We start from the raw sequence: 23,120 nt of genomic DNA on the forward strand, positions 1-23,120 counted from the left end.
TGGAGCTGTATATGTATGCGTGGTATCATACTTCATACCTAGCATCCGTATGATGTTCTCCCTGTTAATTGCTCTGACCCTGGCATGTGGTTATCAATGGTATGCACATTGTATTCACCCGGATGAAGTTGGAAAGTGTGGGTTCTGGAAATGTCCCCTTAACGTTGGTCCAGTGCTCCGGGGTACTTTTACTGTCCAGGAGGAACCATTCCTCCTTCACTGGCCTCACCTGGAAAATATAAAATGAAAAAGACCTGGCATGGCCAAGGGTTAGGCTGCTTGACTTGCAATCTGAAGGTTGTGGGTTTGATTCCCCATTCCACCAAACATGCTTGCTCTTTCAGCCATGAGGGACTTATAATGTGATGGTCAATCCCACTATTCCTTGGTAAAAGAGTAGCCCAAGAGTTGGCAGTGGGTGGTGGTGACTAGCTGCTTTCCCTCTAGTCTTTCACTGCTAAATTAGGGACGGATAGTGCAGATAGCCCTTGTGTAGCTTTGTACGAAATTGAAAACAAACTAAAACCTTTTTAACAGTATTTTGTGGGATTTATTTGTATGAGTACTAGAGAATTTTAAATTATTCTGTAAAAAAAATTGCTTTTATTTGTTATTGTCACATTTAATTTTTTATGAATTTTCATTCATTTTATTTGATTTTAGAGTCTACCACTAGGCCTGACTTATTTCCTCTATCTAAACCCAGACTTTCTTCTGCTTATAGTCAAGTTGTATATGCATTATGTGCCAGACCAGGTTTGTGGAAATCTTTCAATACAATATCAATGTTAATGAGAATAGTTTAAGATAAAAATATTTTAGGTTATCTGTGCTGTGCCCACCACGAGTATCAAAACTTTGTTTTTAGCAGTGGAAGCTCTCAGACTTACTGGTGAGCCAATGGAGGGCAAATTAATGTAATAAGCACTCTTGTTAATTATTAAAGGTTGAAAGAGTTAATTGTTACACAAAAACATTTATTTTGTTAGAATAAACTACATTGTGATTTTGTTTTATTGTGTAGCTTTGCACTTAACAACAAACAAACACATTATTTTTTGTTGTACATGAAAACTTTGGTTTCCTCTAAGTGTTCAACAAGAAATAAACTTACTTTAACAAATAACAGTTCATATAAGAATTAAGATAAAGCCATGTATTTTGAGAAAAATTTTAATTTCTTGATAAATTAAATTCATTGTTTTCAACAACCATAAAGTCACTAGCCATGTAATAAATTATTATCAATTATAGACAAAGATCATTAGAAATATAAGAAAACTGAAAGGTCAACACTACCAGATAAATCTTCACTATTTTCATTAAGGGCTAGAGTTAATTTTTTTCCCCCTAAGGAACTGGCTTTGAATTGGATTTGTAGCATTAAAACTATACTAAGTTCTAATTAAATTTTGGTTAAAAAAATAGTTAAGTAGCTAATATTTCAAATATTATTTACATGGATATTGGAATGGATGGGGTTTAATATCTTAAAGTAAGCTCAGTATTTATTTGTGTCATTTTTAAAATTCATAACTTGCATAGAATTGCAATACAGTATTTATTTTCAAAAGTTACCAGAAAAGGTTGTTCAAGCATATTACTTCACGAGAATACAAGTAATGAAAAATAACAATTATTTATTTCGTGAAAACTGTTTCTAAAATATAAACATATGCATGAGAAATGAAGGAAGTTATATATAATAAAGATCTTATCACTGATTCTTTCGAGCACATATTAAGTGTAATATTGTAGCTTTAAAATGCTTCATAATGCCAAGCAGTAGCTCCTGTAATGTTTTGGAGTTAAAGGTAATAAACCCCGTGATAAGACTTGTACCTACAGTTTTATTGATCTTAATTTTAGTTTATTAAATAATCTATTACAACTATGGTAAAAAAAATTAGTGTTAGCTTGATTTCAACTGAAAAGTAGCGTTTTTCTTGTGATACTACGTGTAATATGTTACATGCGCATCTGTTGTTGGAAAAAAGTGCTTGTGACTAATACATAAATATAAAGCATTATTGTTGAAACATAATTTGAACTTTATAATTTTAAACATGGAATAGTACTGCTAGCATGAATTTTTTAATGGATTAATTGAGATAATTAAATTACTCTTAACTTTTTTTATAGTTGTTATTTTTTCTTACATGTGTACACCATGTGGTTTGATAATAGTTTGTGCAGAATTGTAGATTTGTACAGTTTAAACAGTTAGATGGTTATGTTTTAAGTGTTATGTAAATAATACTGAGTGTCTTTTACAAGTAAAAACCAACATTTTGTATATACATCCATATTTCAGCCTGTAACCGTAGGCCAGCCTCAACCTCCAGCATTGAAAAGAGGCCTTACAATTCTTCAACCTGTTACTAAAGCTTGTTCTGGTCTGTTGGAAGCTTCATATCTCACAGCAAAGCTGAAATACTTGGCTGGTGAGATGACTGTTCAGCAGTTGTTTATTTTATGTGTAAAATTGTTTGGTTATTGTTCATGTTGTGTATACATTTCAAAAACATGCAATATCTTACTGAGAACTATCAGAGTTTCGTTGGTTTTTTTATCATTAGTTCTTCTGGTTGGCCAAAAATTGTTTGGCTGAGAGTTTCTTGATTTTCAAGACTATTCTCCATAAATTGAGACGTACAAAAATTCTTTCAAAAAGTTTATAAAAGTAGGGATTTGGAAGCATGAAGTTAGGAATATTTTTAAACCCAAAAGACAAGAATGAAAAAATATGATTGAAAGTTAAATTATCAACTAATAGCTTTTCATTCCATATGAAACAATACAAAATTGCTTTATAAAACAAGCACGATGAAAGAGAATATTACTTTATGAAACAAGCACAGTGAAACAGAATATTACTCTTTATGAAACAAGCACGATAAAACAGAATATTACTCTTTAGGAAACAAGCACAGTGAAACTGAATATTACTTTTTTATGAAACAAGCACAGTGAAACAGAATATTAATTTTTATGAAACAAGCACAGTGAAACAGAATATTACTTTTTTATGAAACAAGCACAGTGAAACAGAATATTACTCTTTATGAAACAAGCACAGTGAAACAGAATATTACTTTTTTATGAAACAAGCACAGTGAAACAGAATATTACTCTTTATGAAACAAGCACAGTGAAACAAAATATTACTCTTTATGAAACAAGCACAGTGAAACAGAACATTACTTTTTATGAAACAAGCACAGTGAAACAGAATATTACTCTTTATGAAACAAATGTGAGGTCATAATTGATTTCAAGGTTTTGAAATGCTGATGTATATTTGTCAGTAATTGATGATCATATCATCTGTATTATAGATGTGATGGAATGTCAAAGATACAAAAGATTTGTGTACATGTAAAAGGTTTTTTTTTTAATTCTGCTCAAACTTTTTTGTCTTTTTTATTACAGTGCTACCACACAGTCAAAAGTGCACATTCTCATTTCCGATTCAGTATTAGAGATATTTATATCTCAGGTTGATGTTCTAGGACTGTTCACCTTTATTAAGTAAATTTAGAATTATATTGAAGACTTAATGATTTTAAACATATATATATATGTTTTTCATCTTTTTCTAATGCTTTTTTTAACTTTTTATGAATGTAGGTGACTCTTCAGCTGCCCAGGGAATCCTTCAGAAGTGTTTGGAGCATGATGCTGCCTTTTCTGATGGAAGGCTTCTCTTAGCTCAGATTTTTCTCCATCAAGGCAACCATCAGAGTGCTAACCAGGCCTTAGAAGTAGCACTTAGCTACAGTTTTGAGGTATGTTCACTTTGAACCAATGAAGTTAAAGTTTAATACATTCATTTATATAATGCCATATTTGAAACTGAGCACTTTTATTACACCAGAAGAGTAAAAAATCATTTCTTTAAAGTGAACAGAAAAATATAGTAAAACAATAAAATTTAAAATATTATATGCATATAAAGCATAATAACATAAGTCATGCAAGAACTATTCACAACAAGTAATTAACAAACCAGTGACTAAAGTTTTAATTAGTGTTCTTATTTACCATGGAATAAATACAGTAAAGTAACATATGAATTTTTTATTAAATGAGAAAACTGAGTGTTCCATAAAGTTCATAGCTTGCCATACTGTGGATTTGTGTGTACTGTAACTCAAAATATAAATCTTGCTCCATATGTTGGGACTATGGATGTTTTAAAAGGATGACATGTAACAAGCACGAGACAATCGTTCAGGTAACAAATGCTAACACTTGTTCAGGTAACAGTCACTATACATTTGTTCAGGTAACAGTCACTATACATTTGTTCAGGTAACAGTCACTATACATTCGTTCAGGTACCAGTCACTAGACATTCGTTCAGGTACCAGTCACTAGACATTCGTTCAGGTACCAGTCACTAGACATTCGTTCAGGTACCAGTCACTAGACATTACCTGAACGAGTGTCTAGTGACTGGTACCTGAACGAACAGTCATTGGACGTTGCATTTTAATAATTAAAAAAAAAATCAATTTATTTCATGAAATAACAAGACTTAATATTCTCTCTACACAGGATTGAAATATTTAACTGAATTTATAGCTTAAGGATAGTTATTCATCACATTAATGAAACAAAACAGTAACTTGAACTTATCAGTGGTAATAATTTCTTGTATTCAAGTTTTATAATGTAATGTTGATGTACTTTGTATGATGCAATTTATTTGAACATCTTTTTAATAAATGGTTCCACAGTTCCTAGCTTTAAGTATGTTTGTTATTTGTTCTCTGCTAATAAGTCAAAAATAAATACTTAATCTTTAAAATCTATATCATCATAATATGTGATGCCCAAGATTGTTGTATATGTCAATCAAAAATAATAGAAAGTTTAATTTATTTTCTAGGTTCGAGAGAGGCCTCTATTTCATCTCATAAAAGCTAAAATTCAAAAGAAACAAGGCCATTTTGAGGAAGCAGCAAAAACGTTACTAGCAGCTATGACAATTGCAGGTTTAAGACCATCGAGTATGTGTTTTCAGCTTTGTTGCGGTTTTTAGTCATCAATTATACAACACTGACAAGAACATGAGGAGGTGTTATTAGTTGTCATAAACAACAGAAGAATGCTTATTATGTAATTTTTGTTTAACAGTAATTATTAACTTTCATAAATCAATCAAAATGATAAAAAGCAAATTTCTTCACTCTGTTTATGTTCAAAAAAGTGATTTATAAGCAGTTAAACAGATTTGCTTTAAATACAAGCCGAGGTATTTATGACCAGTTATTTTTCTAATTGCTGTTGTGGAACTAAAATTGCCTTTCATGATTTTATGATTATTTTCTTGTTCACTTGTTATTATTTTGATTGATTCCAGGTGCATCAAGCAGGAAACCTAAGCATCATATTAGTACCAGTGATAAAGTGTCACTGTTTCTGGAACTGGCAGATACCTATCGTCAATTAGACCAACAGGTCAGTATTTCTCTTGCAGCCGCATATGTAATTGATACTGTATAAGTTACTATATAACTTACACATAGAATGACTACATATGATAATTCAAAGGTAAACTGAACACACAGTTACCTTATCTCCATGATAATTAGAAATTTGGGGACCTAGTATTTGGAAGGATTGGCATATTGATTTGTAGTAGTGGTATAGAAGAGACAAGATTTGGAATGAAAAATAAATAGCTTGATAAAAACGAAAACAAATTGTTGACAAAAGTTTTAATTTGACTGAGATGCTAGTTAGGTATTGACAAAAGTTTTGGTACCAGTGATAATATGACTGATGTTTTCATGGAGGAAATCAATGAAGGTCAAGATTTCAGTAATGCCGTAAACAGCCACCGTCGATTCATAAGACTGTACATGTTTGAGCCTTTATGTCTTGTCTGCTGAAGTTGTGGAAAGCTATGACTCTTGTTTGGAATGATAAATCTATTTGATGTTTTTAAACTTTTTTTATGAACTCAAAGCAGAGATGTAGTCAAGACTGGGTGGGTGAGAGCAACATTGAGATCAGTATATTTCTCATACAAATCTCATTCAGTATATACTGAATCAATAGGTTTTACACTTTCCCAGTGTATCATCATATTAGAATCTCATTCTGTACATACTAGGCTAACAGGGTGTTACACTACACCCAGTTTTCCAGTGCATCATCATATTAGAATCTCATTCTGTACGTACTAGGCTAACAGGGTGTTACACTACACCCAGTTTTCCAGTGCATCATCATATTAGAATCTCATTCTCTACATACTAGGCCAACAGGGTGTTACACTACACCCAGTTTCCCAGTGTATCATCATATTAGAATCTCACTCTGTACGTACCAGACCAACAGAGTGTTACATTACACTCAGTTTCCCAGTGTATCATCGAGAATGAGATTCTAATATGATGATACACTGGGAAACTGGGTGTAGTGTAACACCCTGTTGGCCTAGTACGTACAGAATGAGATTCTAATAGTACGTACTAGGCCAACAGAGTGTTACACTACACCCAGTTTTCCAGTGTATCATCATGTATGGTGAAAAAGAAGAAATACATTCAGCACAAGTTTATTATGTGGTAGCATTATCTGTTGGTTTTGTTGAAATTAATTTTCAATGGTTTATAGTGTTGGAAGTACATTTGCTTTTTAAGCATCTAAGCTGTTACGATTACCATCTTAAGATAATCATTGTTATTTATTGATCTGTGATGATTTATTTTTAGATTAGAAAAACCGATCTATTTATCAATGTTCTTTTGTTATTTTTTATTTCTAAAAGAACATTTCACCATGATCTTGTCTTTCCTGATTATTATAGTATTATTACACAGGTCATTTACTGCACTTACAAGAGGTGTTATATTATGATCATTATAGTTTGTAGTGAATACGTTTACAACAGTGAACGGTATCGCACCAACTTGATAAAATGTGTTGCAGCATGAAGCAGCCAAAATAATGCAAGATGCCATAAATGAGTTTCAAGGAACACCGGAAGCAATAAGAATCACAGTTGCAAATGCCGATCTGTCCCTTGCACGAGGAGACGTAGAACAGGCACTTGGAATCCTCAGAAATGTAGAACCTGAGCAGCCTTACTATCTTCAGGCAAGAGAAAAGATGGCAAATATTTATCTACACCACCGGAATGATCGCCGTTTGTATGCCAGCTGTTACAGGTTGGTTTTTATCATATTACTTGAACATTATGGAATGGAGGTAGAGATAACATTTGACCCTCCAACATTAACTATTTCTGCAGAAATTAATGAACTCTAAACATATTCGGAGAATAGCAATTTGATTTTATATAAAGCGTTGTTGTATTTTTAAAGTTAATGCCCTCAGGATATGTATATTTGTGTGTGTTTACTCTAGAGAGGTGGTAGACAAAGTCCCGACACCACAATCTTATCTTTTGCTGGGAGATGCATACATGAACATTCAAGAGGTAAGTTCTTTTGGGTAAATTATTTGTAATAAAATTAGAGTAGACTGGGTAGCTTAGAAATCTTACATCTGTTTGTCTATATATGTGTGATTTTAAGTAGAAAAGAAATTAATTTTGAGTGTCTTTGTTATTGCATATTTGATTTGATTTTTACATTCCAAGGACTCGATATAATGTAAGTAAAACCACAGCTTTATGTCCATGAAATAAACAGAATAGAATGGAATAAATTTAGCCCTCTGCATGATTACTCGTGTTTTAAATCTTTTGGACCTGAGATCACATTTACTTATTATTTAGTATTTTACAAAACTTATTGAACTCACTTCATAATGAAGTAATATAAGATAAAATGTAGATGAATGGTTTATTTCTAGAGTATGAAATCGCTTACCATTGTGAAATGTGCTTCCTGTTGACCCTCTTATTTTATAACTTCCTGTTGACCCTCTTATTTTATAACTTCCTGTTGACCCTCTTATTTTATAACTTCCTGTTGACCCTCTTATTTTATAACTTCCTGTTAACCCTCTCATTTTATAACTTCCTGTTGACCTTCTCATTTTATAACTTCCTGTTGAACCTCTTATTTTGTAACTACCTGTTGACCTTATTATTTTATAAATGACTTTCTCCTTCAATAAATTTTCTTCAGTGGGCTAGTGGTAAGTTGGGCTTACAGTGTTAAAACTCTGGGGTTTAATTCCTCGTGTTGGGCAGATTGCAGATAGCCCATTGTGTAGATTTTTCTTGAGAAAACAACAGCAACCCTTCAAGTGCTTAATACTCAGTTATGAATGATGTCTGCTTTTATGGATTGAATGGGTAATCTATTACATGTTAAAACGTAATGATTTTAATACGATTAAACAAGTTTTGACTTTGAGATTTTTTTAAAGAAAAACTTACATTTAAATGTCAGTCCAAAATCTTTCAGTTTTTCTTTAACACTCTACAGCCAGACAGAGCTATTGAAGTCTATGAGCAGGCTCTCAAGAAAAATCCTAGGGACAGCATGCTAGCTAGGAAGATTGGTCAGGCATATGTGAAAACACATCATTATGATAAAGTAAGAAAACTTTCTCAAAATGGCATTACAATATGATAAGAAAAAAAATAATAATATTTTTTTTATGTAAAAATGATTCTGTCTTTCTCTTTATATTTCATCAAGTCCATACTGTGTATCTTACCTTTAGCTTTACAAATTTTGACCACCACAAACTCTTCCTGAGCTTGGATGGTCCCCCAAAACTAATTCATTACTAAGCTGTCAACTCGATAATAATGATTTAGTGTGTAACAAATTGTAAACAATTAAATGGGTATAAGGAGATTTTACAGTAAATATGATTTGTTAAAAATATTATGAACTAAGCTTAACAGCACACTTTCCAATATGTGTACATTGCTATATTGTGTGAAGCTTATAAGGTTTTATTTGCATATTTTTCAATTTTAACTTTATATTTATAAAATCTAGAAACTTTGACAATATTTGTTGTCATCAGGTTATAGCTTATTTGTATTATAGTTACTTTTCTATAAAACATTTCATTAAACTAATTTCAGCATTTCCTATTTTGTGGGTTAATTATGTTTCCTGTCGAGCATATAAGTTTTTTTTATGGCATCTGTCATCGTTCTTAAATGATACTTCTTAAAATATTTTTTTTCTGTAATTTAAAAGTTTTGTGATTATAAAAAAAACAAAAAACATTTTATTAACAGGCAGTAACATATTATAAAGCTGCTATCAAGACAGGGGGACAGAGTGTATTACGGTAAGGTAAATATTTTATTTTTCATGTAAATGACCCTGTAATTCTTATGCAATTTTACTTTTATGGATATAAAAAAATATAACAAACTTTCTTATTTAGTTTTGAAAAAAAACTGGTGTCCTGTGGGTGTAAAAAAACAGTTTTTAATGTTCTGTTACTATGTGTAAACATTCTTATTTAGTTTTGAAAGAAAACTGGTGTCCTGTGGGTGTACAAAAAACAGTTTTTAATGTTCTGTTACTATGTGCAAACATTCTTATTTAGTTTTGAAAGAAAACTGGTGTCCTGTGGATGTAAAAAAAACAGTTTTTAATGTTCTGTTACTATGTGCAAACATTCTTATTTAGTTTTGAAAGAAAACTGGTGTCTTGTGGCTCTGAAAAACAGTTTTTAATGTTCTGTTACTATGTGCAAACTTTCTTATTTAGTTTTGAAAGAAAACTGGTGTCGGGTGTAAAAAAACAGTTTTTAATGTTCTGTTACTATGTGCAAACATTCTTATTTAGTTTTGAAAGAAAACTGGTGTCCTGTGGCTGTAAAAAAACAGTTTTTAATGTTCTGTTACTATGTGCAAACATTCTTATTTAGTTTTGAAAGAAAACTGGTGTCCTGTGGGTGTAAAAAAAAACAGTTTTTAATGTTCTGTTACTATGTGCAAAATTTATTGGGATTTATTTTTAATTATGGTTTAAAAAAAGAAAAAAAAATACTCGGAGTAGATCATCAAACTTTAGTATTTCAACCATAAACCATTAAATATTTAACATTTTCTTATTCTTTTTAATGTTGCTTCTGAGGGTGTTAAATGAAGTCTAGTCACAGTCTTTCATTATCTTTTAAAATATATAGCAGGATAATTTTGTGCCTACTTTTTGTGTTGCGTATCTACACATGTACTAATGGAAACAATTTTTACGTGTGTTTAGTGTGCCATATTTTGCTTGAGAGTTTTAATTGTTTTACATGAGTTATTAATCATTTACAGGCATGCTTGCATGGTTATTGTACAACTTAATAGATCTTAACAATCAGGATACAAATTAAGATGTCTCCTAAGAAGTAAAATTTGAGATCAGGCATACTTTATACCTGCAACTCTAATACCAGGCAGGTGTTCATCAAAAAGGATTTACTTGACAATATTTCTGTTGAAATTCTTGTCTCTTATCTTCTGAAGGCCACCCCCGTTTTAAAAATTACTGATCGTGAGAACTATGTATGACTAATGCTTTAAAATTTAGTTATATATACTTCTTAAGTATGTATTTTGGTTATTTTTAGGATAAATTTGTGAGCCCCTTCAAGCTTTTTTTTCTTATTAGAATTTTAGAGTCCAGCCTGCCCCTGTATTGAACATCACTTGGACTGATTTGTATTTTGTCAATTTGTAGAAAGTTTTAGCAGCAGTCTTTGTGTAGCTAATGTTATAATCTTAAAGACATTTTCTTTTACACGTCTATGTGCCAAAGATGCTATAAACATATCAGTTTTTGCTGTTTATAGGTATGATTTGGCTCGTCTTCTGTTTAGAATGAGGCGATACCGAGATGCTGAAGATGTTATTCAAGGAGCCCTTGAAGGAGAAAGACATGGTGTGTATTAAGTAATGGCATACATAGTGATTGGAGCTTTATGAGGCCACATTCTCCAAGAACCCACCAACAATGATTGATTATTTTTTTTACAAGACATTTTGATTTTAAATTGAAAAAATGCTGTACCATTTCAGTATTTGACCAGTTACCAGGGGGTAACCTTTCAAATACCTATTGCATTACAACAAATATGCATATATGTATATATACTCACCACCACTGAACCTTTTTAACGAACTAGTATCAGTAATCAGTTGCAATAGTGGGAACAAAATTCCATATTTAAGAAGTTTAAAAAAAATAATAACCATTAACGTAACATTTCCATAAACCTCAACTTAGATGTATAAATCTTGCCAACCATATTCCTTTCAGAAGTACTGAAATACCCTAGAAACTAAATCATTTGAGCTGATTCAATTTTTATTTTGTATTTGAGTGTTGAAGGCATTCATCACAAGTATCATGTTTTGTTATGCTCCAGTCAACCCTTTATTTTTCAGATGTAGTATACATGTTAATTTGAGTTACACAACCAGCGGTCATGATGACTCATCCCTTTTGTATTTCTAAAGAACCTCACGGAGAAACATATTTACAACGAAAGAAAGTTGATGACTGTTCATGTAATGTTGAATAGTAAGTGTCTGATGATTATTTGTGATACGGGACAATTTTTTTATCAATACCTTACCAATTACATTAGTTTTATTAAATACTTGTTTCTCATCACAAATGGCCTGATGATTAGAGCACTCAACTTGCAGTCTGTGGGTCACAGGTTTGAATACTACCACCAAAAACATTCACCCTTTCAGTTTTGAGGGCATGATAATGTGATGGTCAGTCTCTCCCTATTGGATTAGAGTAGTCCAAGAGTTAGTGGTGGGTTTTTCACTTCTAATTTAAGGATTGCTAGCACAAATAGCCCTGGGGTAGTTTTGCATGAAATTCAACAAACAAACTATTCACAAGGAAGGTATGAAATATGTGCAGTAAATATTGTTCCTCAACTGTATTTAATGGACAGGTTATTAGCTTATCATTACACATTTAATTTGAAATACGGGAATTGTGTGAAATGATATATTTACTGCAGTAAGATATCTTTTGCTTTGTGAAATTCTTAGAAGATATCCTAAGCAAATAAAAAAAAATTAAAATGGTTTTTGGGTGCATGTTTTTTTTTTACCAGTATTCAATTATGTGGTAACATGAAAGCAGACTAGAAATATTAACAAAATCATGGAAATTCTTCAGACTGATTGAATAAAGTAGAGTGAATGTCAAAGAACTAAAATATTTTATGGATGAAAGTTAAGAATAAATAGACTAGAATAAAAGGTTTGTCTATACAGATTTATTTAATGTTTTTATGATAAAAATTCCTCTTAAAAATGTCATAAAACTTATTTTCATTGCATTAGTAGAAGAATACATCCTTCAGTTTTATGTTGAATTTTAATCTTCATAGGTAATGATTTAATGTGGCTTCAATGGGAAGGAAAGTTTTTATTACTGCTGTCCCAAGTCTACTTGTACACAGACAAAAAAGACCGAGCCATAGAAACTCTTCAACGTGCTCGTGAGGTTCAGGCAAGGTATATCTTTTTTATAATGGATTTTTGAAATAAATATATGTTACAACTGTATTTATACATTCAAGAATTATTTATATCTCTTCTTAAGGTATGTGTATGTATCATCATCACATTTTAGAGAGTTCTGCAAAATGTGTTTCATATATTTTTAAACTAATGCTTTAGAAAATTTCCCCCAAAATTACTTTGCTACTAATGTAACATTGGAAATGTTTAGTTTTATGCCAAAAGAATGGGTTGTAGGAAGACCTAAGATACAGCAAATGTTATTATTTTAATATAGTTATACATAAGTTAGGATGCACAGACCCTTTGTGGTAGTCCAAAGTTAGATCAAGCATGCAGTAACATGATCCAAAGTTAGATCAAGCATGCAGTAACATGATCCAAAGTTAGATCAAGCATGCAGTAACATGATCCAAAGTTAGATCAAGCATGTGGTAACATGATCCAAGGTTAGATCAAGCATGCAGTAACATGATCCAAAGTTAGATCAAGCATGTGGTAACATGATCCAAAGTTAGATCAAGCATGCGGTAACATGATCCAAAGTTAGATCAAGCATGCGGTAACATGATCCAAAGTTAGATCAAGCATGTGGTAACATGATCCAAAGTTAGATCAAGCATGCGGTAACATGATTCAAAGTTAGATCAAGCATGTGGTAACATGATCCAAAGTTAGATCAAGCATGCGGTGACATGGTCTTTGCTACAATGAGATGTTTGCAGGTGTACTTTAGGAGGAAAAGTGTGGTTACTTGCTGCAAGTGGAAAGATAGTGACAAGACTTGACATGAAGGTGAACAAAAAGAAATACTTTATTGACAAATGAACACAGAAGCAAAAACTGATCATCTAATGATGAGAGCTATTTCCAACATTAGACCAACACTTTCTTTCGGTTCTTCTCAATTTCAGATCAACTAAATGAAAGGTTTGTGTTAAAAATGAAACCTCACATTTACCTAGCACTACAAACATACATAAAATAAAACAAACAACCTTTATTATAAAATCAACCAAAGTTTAACTGTGTACAACTGATAGAAAAAAAAAACATAGTTCTTTCTAATATTTAATAGATGATATTTGTTCTGGAAGTCTTATCTCTGTTTCTTGTTTATTTGGATACTTGCTGATCATGCATGTTTTTGTAGTTTGTGTAGTAGGTTCAACAACAATCCCAGTAAAGATTGTTTGTTTTATTTTATGTTAATCTCAGTTCATTTGCGTTTGTCATTTGTTTTGAACTTAATTAGTTAATTTTTACTTTAAATTTGCAATAGCCCTTGTACTGGATTTATCAGTTTATATTTTTCGACTCATCTTGGAAATAAGGTCTCTATATTTCTTTAATTTCGCACCATGTCTTGCCTATCTCATTCTAACTGCAACAAATCACTGGCCCTGTCCTTCCAAAACTACTGGTTGTTTCCAAGGGTCAGAAATCTATGTGCATCCACACCACAACCTCACAGACTGTAAGGAAACCACAGAATAGCTATATGTATGAGGAAAGAAAATAACAGCCAATTAGCAGTTGTTGAAATGGTTTTTCTTTTTTTTTTTCATATGATTGGTTTTATAGGGTAATGAGAAGAATAACGGTAGAGCAACCTGATGTAGCAGAAGAACAGAAAAAAATTGCAGTCAGGTAAGCTTTATGCAAATTATATTGTTCTTGTTTTATAAGGAAAACCTCAAATTATGTGGATTTATACTCATACATCAGTTGTCCTGAATAATCATTCATAATAATCTATTGTAAGTATCCGATGTTAGTTGATTACGTAAAATTTCTTTGTATTTTCACGTCATTTAATACTAATAGACGAGATTAAATTACGAGTGACAGCAAAAATAAGAATCAATGTAATTACCTCTGTGAAAGTTTTAATATTATGTAATCTAGTTTTATGCATACTAGTATTGCAGTGTTATTTCAATTATATTAATGAACTCCTGAAAATATGATGATGTGATATAACTATTATAACAGCTTAAATGCAACATAGTTTTTAAAAAGTTAAAAGATGTATGGTTAAAGTTGACCATTTAAGTCTCTGTTTATCATCAGACAGCTAAAGTTAATTTTCTGTTTCCATAAATCTGGGAAAAGAAAAACATTCTTTGTTCACAGTATCAGAGTCTGTTAAAAGTCTGTTAATACTTTTTTTTGGTTGTTAAAAAACATGCATCTTCATGTCCTCAAAGTTGTGAAAACTTCATTATGATATCCTGAAATTTATTTTGACATGATTTTAGGAACCATGTCCATTAAAAGAAACCATTATGCTTCTTTAGAGCTTAATGATTGCTACAGCTTTGTTTCAATATCAGATAATATTTAATTAGAAGTATTTCACTTATTTCAGCATTTGTAAACAGCTAGCAGAGCAAGCACTATACAAGAGGGATTTCTCTCAGGCAGGCCAGTATTACAAAGAAGCTTTGAATTATGATGAAAACAACAGCGAGGTAAAGTATCATCCAAGATTAAAACTTGTTAGGACTCCTGAAAAGTTACTGATATTGTCCGAGTAAAATGGTTTTTTTTTAGTTTTATATATATATATCCATCTAGTGTTATATGAAGCTCACATTAGTCAATTTTATTTATAATGAATACTGCAAATGGAATGAGGTCTGTAGATAATGAGTATAAGATCAGTTTTTGTCCTCATATCCAACCAATTCAAAAATCTTTGTCTGGAAGGGACTTTCCAGACCCGGCCTTTGCCCCCTAGTAGCACAGTGGCATGTCTGAGGACTTACAACACTAGAATCTGGGTTTCGATACCCATGGAGGGCAGAGCACAGATAGCCCATTTGTAGCTTTGTGCTTAATTGCAAACAGACCAGACCGGACTTGACCATTTTGATTGCTATTCAGTAATGATCTGTATTGCATGTAAGTTGAAGGGCCTCTAGCCTCCAGATTTATCAGTGTATAAAATTCTATCACAATAATTCTATGCAGGCTAAATCTTAAAAGTAAAATAGGATGCTTTTCTCTAACTTTTGTCTGTGTTCACCACTTAGGCTTCTGCCTTTATCATATTGCTTGTTATTATGAATTTTGTGGATACATATTTGGCAGTGCACAAGCTTTCTGCAAAATGTATGTTAAGTGTATAGTAGTCACGTTTGTGAGTTCAAGTTAACTATACACTTTACTTGTAGTATCTGCCAAGAAAAATATAGTCAGGAAAAACGTTTAGCAAACCACCACACAAACTCTTTACTAAAATCTTACAAAATGTATTTGAAAAAGAAGCAAGTTACACAGAACAAACATTGGTTTTCAAATATTCTACTCAAGATCTGCTTGTTATCTCTGTATTTCAATTACATGTGTAGCAGAAATCTTTACAATTTTATGGATTATTCTTGCTCTCTGTCATACTGTTCATAGTTAAGATACTTTACGGAGTTGGCCGTAAATCCCTCAAAGAATTATGTTACTAACATTAGCACTTAAGCACTTTTAGCAAGTCAAAACTAAAACATAATGAATGAAATTTAACAACTAAATTGTCAAATATATTGAGTCAAAATCAAAGTAATTCAATTATTTAATATAGTTATTGAAAATTAATAAAATATGATGACTCGAAATCAAAACAATTTATTTCATTTTCTGACGTAGAGTTAAAATTGAAACAATTATTTAATGCAGTGATTGGGAAAGAATCACATTAGCTCAAACCAGTATTTTAAAACCATCATTTATCATTAATCTCGATTAAACAACTTTTTAAATAGATTCTTAGTATTTGTAGATAAGCCAATCAAAAATGTTTTATTTCTCATTAAATAAATTCTAATTAAGTTACATTCATTGAAATCTTTATAAAACTGTGTTTTCCTTTGATTACTGATGACAAATGGGTAATATTCTGTAGAATATTCATAAATTTGATTTCTTCAGATTGTGGTTAATAATTACCTTGTATTCTACCAGCTCTTTGTGCAACAATTTTGTTGTCTTCAGCTTGTTCATTACACGTATAGTTGATTTCTTCACAGTAAATATTAGGATTGATATTGTATTTCCTTGTAATAATGATTGTAATCAAAAATTTTAGAAAATCTTCATGCAACTATCACAAAATGATATTTTTAATCTTGTACAAGTGCAAATGTTTTTCTTTCCTCAGCTGCTTTTAGCACTGGCCAAGCTGGAAATGAGTATTAACAACTTGGATGCAGCTCGACAATATTGTACTTTGGTTCTGAAGAATGACAAAGAGAATGATGCTGCTACACTGGTACGTATGTGTGTGTATATATATATATATATATATATATATATATATTTTTTTATATGTCATTATGTTCAGTTGTCTTAGCTCGATATGACTTTGTAAAACATGAAAAGCGGACTTTTTTTTTATTGAAGTGAGTTATAGTTTTGTTAAGAGACTCGGTAGTGCTGTATATTGTAATATTTATGTGCTGATAAATATTAACAGCTTTATTGTATTGTTTAATTATTTAGGTATAGAACTTAAAATATGTACCACAATTTTTAACTGGACTATCACCATCAGTGTGTAATAGCCACAATTGTGCAGAATTGATTTGAGTGAGGCTATACTACCTACAAAGAATATACTAGTATCTTTAATGTTTGTAGCTTTTATTCATGAAACTATGTACTCTAGGGTTTTCTCTGTTAAAGGTTTCTATAGGTGTATTTTTATGTATTTCTTATTAACAGATGATGGCTGACTTGATGTTTAGAAAAACTGATTTAGAGTCAGCCATGTTCCACTTCCAACAGCTTTTAGACAGAAAACCAGGTAAATAAATACTTTGTATCTAATGATTGCTTACATACAAACTAAATATATTGTACTGGAAATGTCAGCTAAAAAAATATTGTCTTAAAACCAGGTAAGTAAATACTTTGTATCTAATGATTGCTTACATACAAACTAAATATATTGTACTGGAAAAATCAGTTGAAAAAACTGGTTTTAAGACAATAATAAATAAATACTTTGTATCTAATGATTGCTTACATACAAACTAAATATATTGTACTGGAAAAGTCAGTTGAAAAAATATTTAGTTTTAAAACCAGGTAAATAAAGATTTTGTATCTAATCATTGCTTACATACAAACTAAATATATTGTACTGGAAAAGTCAGCTAAAAAAATATTTAGTTTTAAAACCAGGTAAATAAATACTTTGTATCTAATGATTGCTTACATACAAACTAAATATATTGTACTGGAAAAGTCAGCTAAAAAAAAAGATATAGTTTTAAAACCAGGTAAATAAATACTTTGTATCTAATCATTGCTTACATACAAACTAAATATATTGTACTGGAAAAGTCAGCTAAAAAAAGATTTAGTTTTAAAAGGTAGTGTTTGTTTTAGTTAGATAATTGTTAAAGTATTTAATTACCCACGTTTTGTATACAGTATATCATGTTTAGATGTCCTACAATCTTCTTCAAGTGCATATTCAAATAATGTGCCCAGAAATTGGACCGTTATGAATATAGAAAATTTTACAATCAAAATATAGTGAAAATCTTAGTTTGTTAAAATACATCGTATTGTAATATACAAGTTTTTAATACTATTCTGAGAAATATTTCAATGAAATTGTTACTTTGGGAGGCTTACAAAAATATTGTTCATTCAAAACAGGCTGTGATGTTTTGAATATTGTCCTTTGCCACCTTAGAATTCTATCTGGGTCTCGGTAGTTATAATAACATTACAAACAAAAATATTGCTAACAATACTGATGAATCAATATATTCCAATCACTATAAATGAGAATGGTGTATCAAATTAGTTGTAGATATTACCAGGTTAAATTTTACTTCTGAACAGAAGTTATTCAAAAAAGTCAGTACTGTATTACCCCTAAATAAAGCCCCCCTCTGTAATTATCGCCCCCTCTATTTTTTTATTACTTTTATTATTTTTTATTACTGTAATTTTAATTTGAAAAAAAAGAAAAACAAACACACAGTTTATTATCATTGAAATCAACAAATTTGTGCTCCCCCTTGCAGTTTGTAATGCCCCTGGGGGCATTAATTAAGATCAGTACGGTATTAGGTACTTGTGAGTTTGGTGGGATAACAAAGCTAAATATATGGGGTAAATCACATTACTAGTCATGCCTTGGAATGTTATAGTAAAAATACACCTTTTTATTTTGTGCAGACTATTTTCCTGCTCTGGCCAGATTGATTGAGGCCACGCGTAGACTCGGCAAACTGGATGATTTACCAGCATACTTGGAGAAAGCGGAGCAGTACTCAAACAGGTCCAGCATGGAAGCAGGATACCACTACTGCAAGGGTCTCTATGAATGGTAGGTCATATTGATCACATTTTATTCACATCTCGTGTAAACCACATACAAAACATGACCTACAAGACTTGATACAATATATGAAATCACTGCATTTTAAAGAATAATAAAAATCCTGATTCACAAGTTGACAAACTTTTCAAAAGATTTAATTTCGCTGATATATTCTGGTGGTAAGTTGGGAAAAAATGGATATTTTGTAGTTTGCAATTTAAAACTTTCCAATGTTAGTTAAATACTTAGTTTTTCAGATTCTTGAAATTTATATCATTATCAGAATTTACTATGATATGCACTTTTTATGAATTTAAGAGTTTTCAGACTATTGCAGTTTCATTATTTTTTTCATAGGAGTAAATATCTTGCAGTAAAATTATTTTCTGTGGTACATTGTTCAGATAGTGTAGACATGTGTTTTTAAGAGTTTGTGACATGTGTTTTTTTTTTAGGTACACGGGAAACACTAGTGGAGCTGTGAAGAGTTTTAACAAAGCTCGGAATGACCAAGAATGGGGATTAATGGCAACATATCACATGATAGAAATTTGTGTCAATCCAGACAATGAAACTCTTGGAGGAGAAACATTTGAGTCTGTGGATTCGGGGATCAGGTCCATGAATACATTTTTGTTTCTTTATTAGAAAAGTGGAAATTATTTTATAAAGTTCTTATGTGACAGTTTACATGATATTTTTTTGGGATTCTGTCAAGGTTGCTATAATGATGTCGATTCTTGTCATTAGTCTATAGACATAATCTCATTTCTCCGTTAAATATTGTAGTTACATTTCCACTCTCGTATGGTGCCCCTATAGTAAATGAAATAGAAAAGAGGATTATTTTTCTATTCCTCTTCATATTTGAAGTACGTACCTGTCAATGGACTTATGAATCACCGTTTGTATATATTATTATTATTATGTTTTTAGTGCAGTGGTAATACTTCTGTTGTTTTTCTTGTAACAATACTAATATTTATGTTGAAAGTTCACTTTTACTTTATTGTTGAAACTAATATTATTGTATCAAAAATGTCTGTCATCACATTTTACATTTTTCTACTTAAACACGTCAAAGTCTTTTTTTTTAAGTTGCAGCTGAGACCCTTCAGTAGCTGTAACTACTGATAAATGTGCAAAAACTGAAATATTAGAAGATGAATACAATGATTATCAAGACACACAGTAGTGTGTCGTGCGGCCAAAACAACCTGCAGGACACACTGTGTGTTATTAATGGGAGCGATAGTTTAGCAATTATCCACTTTTTGGACTGTGGTAAACCAAACTATCACATATTTTCAGTGGTTGTGCTCTACTGGACCCTTACTTCACATACCAAATTTCAAGGCAATCCATCATGAAATACACAAGATATAAAATATCCACTTTTGATTGAATTTTTTCTTTTCTTTTTCTCACACCAAAAGTACAGAAACTTTATTTGATAGAACATCATACTTAACTTTCATTGATTTGTTCTTTACAATTTGCAACTATTCATTCATTAGTTAGCTAGGCTGCATATTTTGTTTTGCCCACAATCATGTCCCAAAATGAACAAAAAATGTGACCAGGCTTACTAATGAATGAATATTTACTGTAAAATTCTTATCAATACTATAAGTGTAGCTACCAGTTTGGCCACTAATTTTGATTTCATTTCTTTAAGTCGCATGCTAACCTTTTTCGTCTCCCCTAAAGTATTTTTTGATTAGATTGTATTTAGCTGGAGGTAAGATGTGTTTTATTCATCAAATTTCAACCAAACCTGTTGTTAAACATGTGGAAAGTCAAATATTTACTTAAAAATAAAAATAAATTAATTGTTATGAGAAAAAGTAGTTTAACCTTTGATTTTATGCATTTTAACTTGTATTATTATAGTGAAAGACTAGACTCTCAGGAAGCAGCATCGAAAACAGCGGAAAAACTTTTGAATGTAAGCTTACGAAACTAAACTTTACTCTTTTTGGATGTTTTTTTATTGGTATTTACTATTCATATGTTTCAGTTAGTATATTATCTTACGATATATAATTTAGATTGAAAGATTTTTAACCTTATGAAATGTAATTGGAATGTGAAAGATTAATCAATCTTTGATGAAAGATGATTCGTTTTATTTTGTATTTTTTAAAGGAAATACGACCCAAAGTTGGAAGTGATCTGGACTTTAGAATCATGAAAAATTTTGTACTTTTGTCCAAAAAACAGAAATCTGATGCAGAGCTCGCTTTGAATGACTTTATGGATATTGCAGCAGACGAAAGACATGTGAGTTGCTTACAAAGTTGTATCTGTGACTTCTGTATGATATTAGTTACATATCTTGTGAACCAACAGTTGAACTATGTTTTTTTCAATCTTTTCTTGTAGAGAGACCAAGTGGGAGCAATTTTGGGTATGGCTACTGCTTACATGATCTTAAAGCAAACACCTAAAGCTCGAAACCAGCTGAAGAGAGCTGTAAAAAATTCATGGAATTTTGGGGTAACGTTAAACAAAATTTTGGCATTTTGAAACAAAAATTTAATTTTTTGGTATTACTCATTTGATTTGTTCTCATGTACAAGTATCGGAATAGAAGTATATGATGCTCATTCTAACATTTTAGATACCTAAAAAAATAATTTGAGGTATTGTACGGTAATAAGCACTAAATAATGGAATGTCTAAAAAAATTTAGTGTTTTGATTAATTTCAAGTGAGATGTAAATAGTATATATATTTTTCCTTCCCTAAAGGATTCGTGAAAGTATATTTTAAAGTGTTCAGTACATGTGATTAGTTAAGTAGTAAATAAAATCGTTTTCAGTACATGTGATTAGTTAAGTAGTAAATAAATTCGTTTTCAGTATATATTTTTCCTACCATAAATTCACATGTACTGAACACTTTAAAATATACTTTCACGAATCCTTAGCTAAGTAGTAAATAAATTCGTTTTCAGTATATATTTTTCCTACCCTAAAAGATTCATGAAAGTATATTTTAAAGTGTTCAGTACATGTGATTAGTTAAGTAGTAAATAAATTCGTTTTCAGTATATATTTTTCCTACCCTAAAGGATTCGTGAAAGTATATTTTAAAGTGTTCAGTACATGTGATTAATTAAGTAGTAATTAGTTGTTTTTTTTATAAACTTTAACTTTAGGATGCTGAATATCTAGAGAGATGTTGGTTACTTTTGTCAGATATCTACATCCAGGTATTTCTATTTTTTATACACCTTTTAAGATTGCTAAGAACATGTAGACTTTCTTTAAGGAGTTGATAAGTTTATCTACATATTATTTAACATGTTATAACATTGAATTACAAAATACAGTACATATATAATATGATTTTTATTGACAAATTAGTTCTGTGCTGCCCAGCGTATTTGGAACATTGTGCAAGATGAGTGTTCGCTTACTCCTGATACAAATAAACCATCAGACTAAATTATAAGTTCCATTTTAAAATGTTTTTGTCTAGCAAGAAATATAAAGGCTTAATTTAGATACATATTGAAGAAAATTTCATTACTTTGTCTCAGCTATTTTATTTATTTTTTTGTCTTTTTAGTCTGGTAAATACAACATGGCTGTAGATCTATTAAGACAGGTGTTACAACATAACAAGGTAAAAATATTTGCTTTTTATTTATGAAACTTGTTACATTAACAAAAAGAGTTTTAACAAAATTATTTTATGTATCAAAACCATTATTTTGGCAAAAGTCTATGTGTGTGTGTCCACTTATAACTGGCAAACCACTGTACTATTATCACTAAATTTGGCATGTTTCCTTAAAGTCCCCTGGGAAGTGACATGGGGGACCTCTATGTCTTCCCCATATGTTATGTAAGTTTATAACTGGATTACTGCCTGACTGATTGTTACCAAACCTGGTATGTACCATTAGGGCTTCCTGGGGAGTGGCATAGGGGGGTTAGTATTCAGATATGAACCCCCCCCCCCCATGTCTTCCTCAGGTGTTTAATGGGCACATCATCTGATAATTTATAATTAGATACGTAGATACAGAACTATTTTAAAATAATAATAGTTTTCCTCCAGTACAGTGTTAACTAAGTATGACTGATACAAACAAAAACCCAATTAATCTGTGTCTCCTAAGAGCCAGTAAACTAATCTCATTTAAAAAAATATATATATATACCTATATTTGTTTTATGTAAAATGGATTTAACTCTAAAGAAAAGGCACCAAAATCTTTTACGGGTACTTGGTTTTATTAAATTAACTCCTCTTACTGGCACACTTACTGAAACAGGAAGCGTAGAATCACCCTGACGATTTCAGAGTTAAGGTAGATTGTTTGGTTTT

At 31.0% G+C, this 23,120-nt stretch overlaps 1 protein-coding gene across 1 annotated transcript in view; it reads left to right on the forward strand.

Annotated features, from left to right (window-relative positions):
- The window catches only part of LOC106459134 (tetratricopeptide repeat protein 21B-like), a 48,273-nt gene that overhangs the window by 19,004 nt on the left and 6,149 nt on the right, over positions 1–23,120 (forward strand). The window contains exons 14-35 of the mRNA XM_022385575.1: positions 664–756; positions 2,315–2,444; positions 3,631–3,788; positions 4,895–5,015; positions 5,369–5,466; positions 6,946–7,184; positions 7,384–7,456; positions 8,415–8,525; positions 9,188–9,240; positions 10,744–10,832; positions 12,310–12,436; positions 14,027–14,092; positions 14,814–14,916; positions 16,599–16,709; positions 17,162–17,243; positions 18,635–18,785; positions 19,235–19,396; positions 20,673–20,727; positions 20,928–21,062; positions 21,165–21,278; positions 21,943–21,996; positions 22,356–22,412. Of these exons, the coding sequence (XP_022241283.1) occupies positions 664–756; positions 2,315–2,444; positions 3,631–3,788; positions 4,895–5,015; positions 5,369–5,466; positions 6,946–7,184; positions 7,384–7,456; positions 8,415–8,525; positions 9,188–9,240; positions 10,744–10,832; positions 12,310–12,436; positions 14,027–14,092; positions 14,814–14,916; positions 16,599–16,709; positions 17,162–17,243; positions 18,635–18,785; positions 19,235–19,396; positions 20,673–20,727; positions 20,928–21,062; positions 21,165–21,278; positions 21,943–21,996; positions 22,356–22,412 (2,382 nt within the window). The remainder of the gene's footprint in view (positions 1–663; positions 757–2,314; positions 2,445–3,630; positions 3,789–4,894; positions 5,016–5,368; positions 5,467–6,945; positions 7,185–7,383; positions 7,457–8,414; positions 8,526–9,187; positions 9,241–10,743; positions 10,833–12,309; positions 12,437–14,026; positions 14,093–14,813; positions 14,917–16,598; positions 16,710–17,161; positions 17,244–18,634; positions 18,786–19,234; positions 19,397–20,672; positions 20,728–20,927; positions 21,063–21,164; positions 21,279–21,942; positions 21,997–22,355; positions 22,413–23,120) is intronic.

Source organism: Limulus polyphemus, unplaced genomic scaffold, assembly GCF_000517525.1.
Source record: "Limulus polyphemus unplaced genomic scaffold, Limulus_polyphemus-2.1.2 Scaffold566, whole genome shotgun sequence".
In the NCBI taxonomy this organism is placed as follows: domain Eukaryota; kingdom Metazoa; phylum Arthropoda; class Merostomata; order Xiphosura; family Limulidae; genus Limulus; species Limulus polyphemus.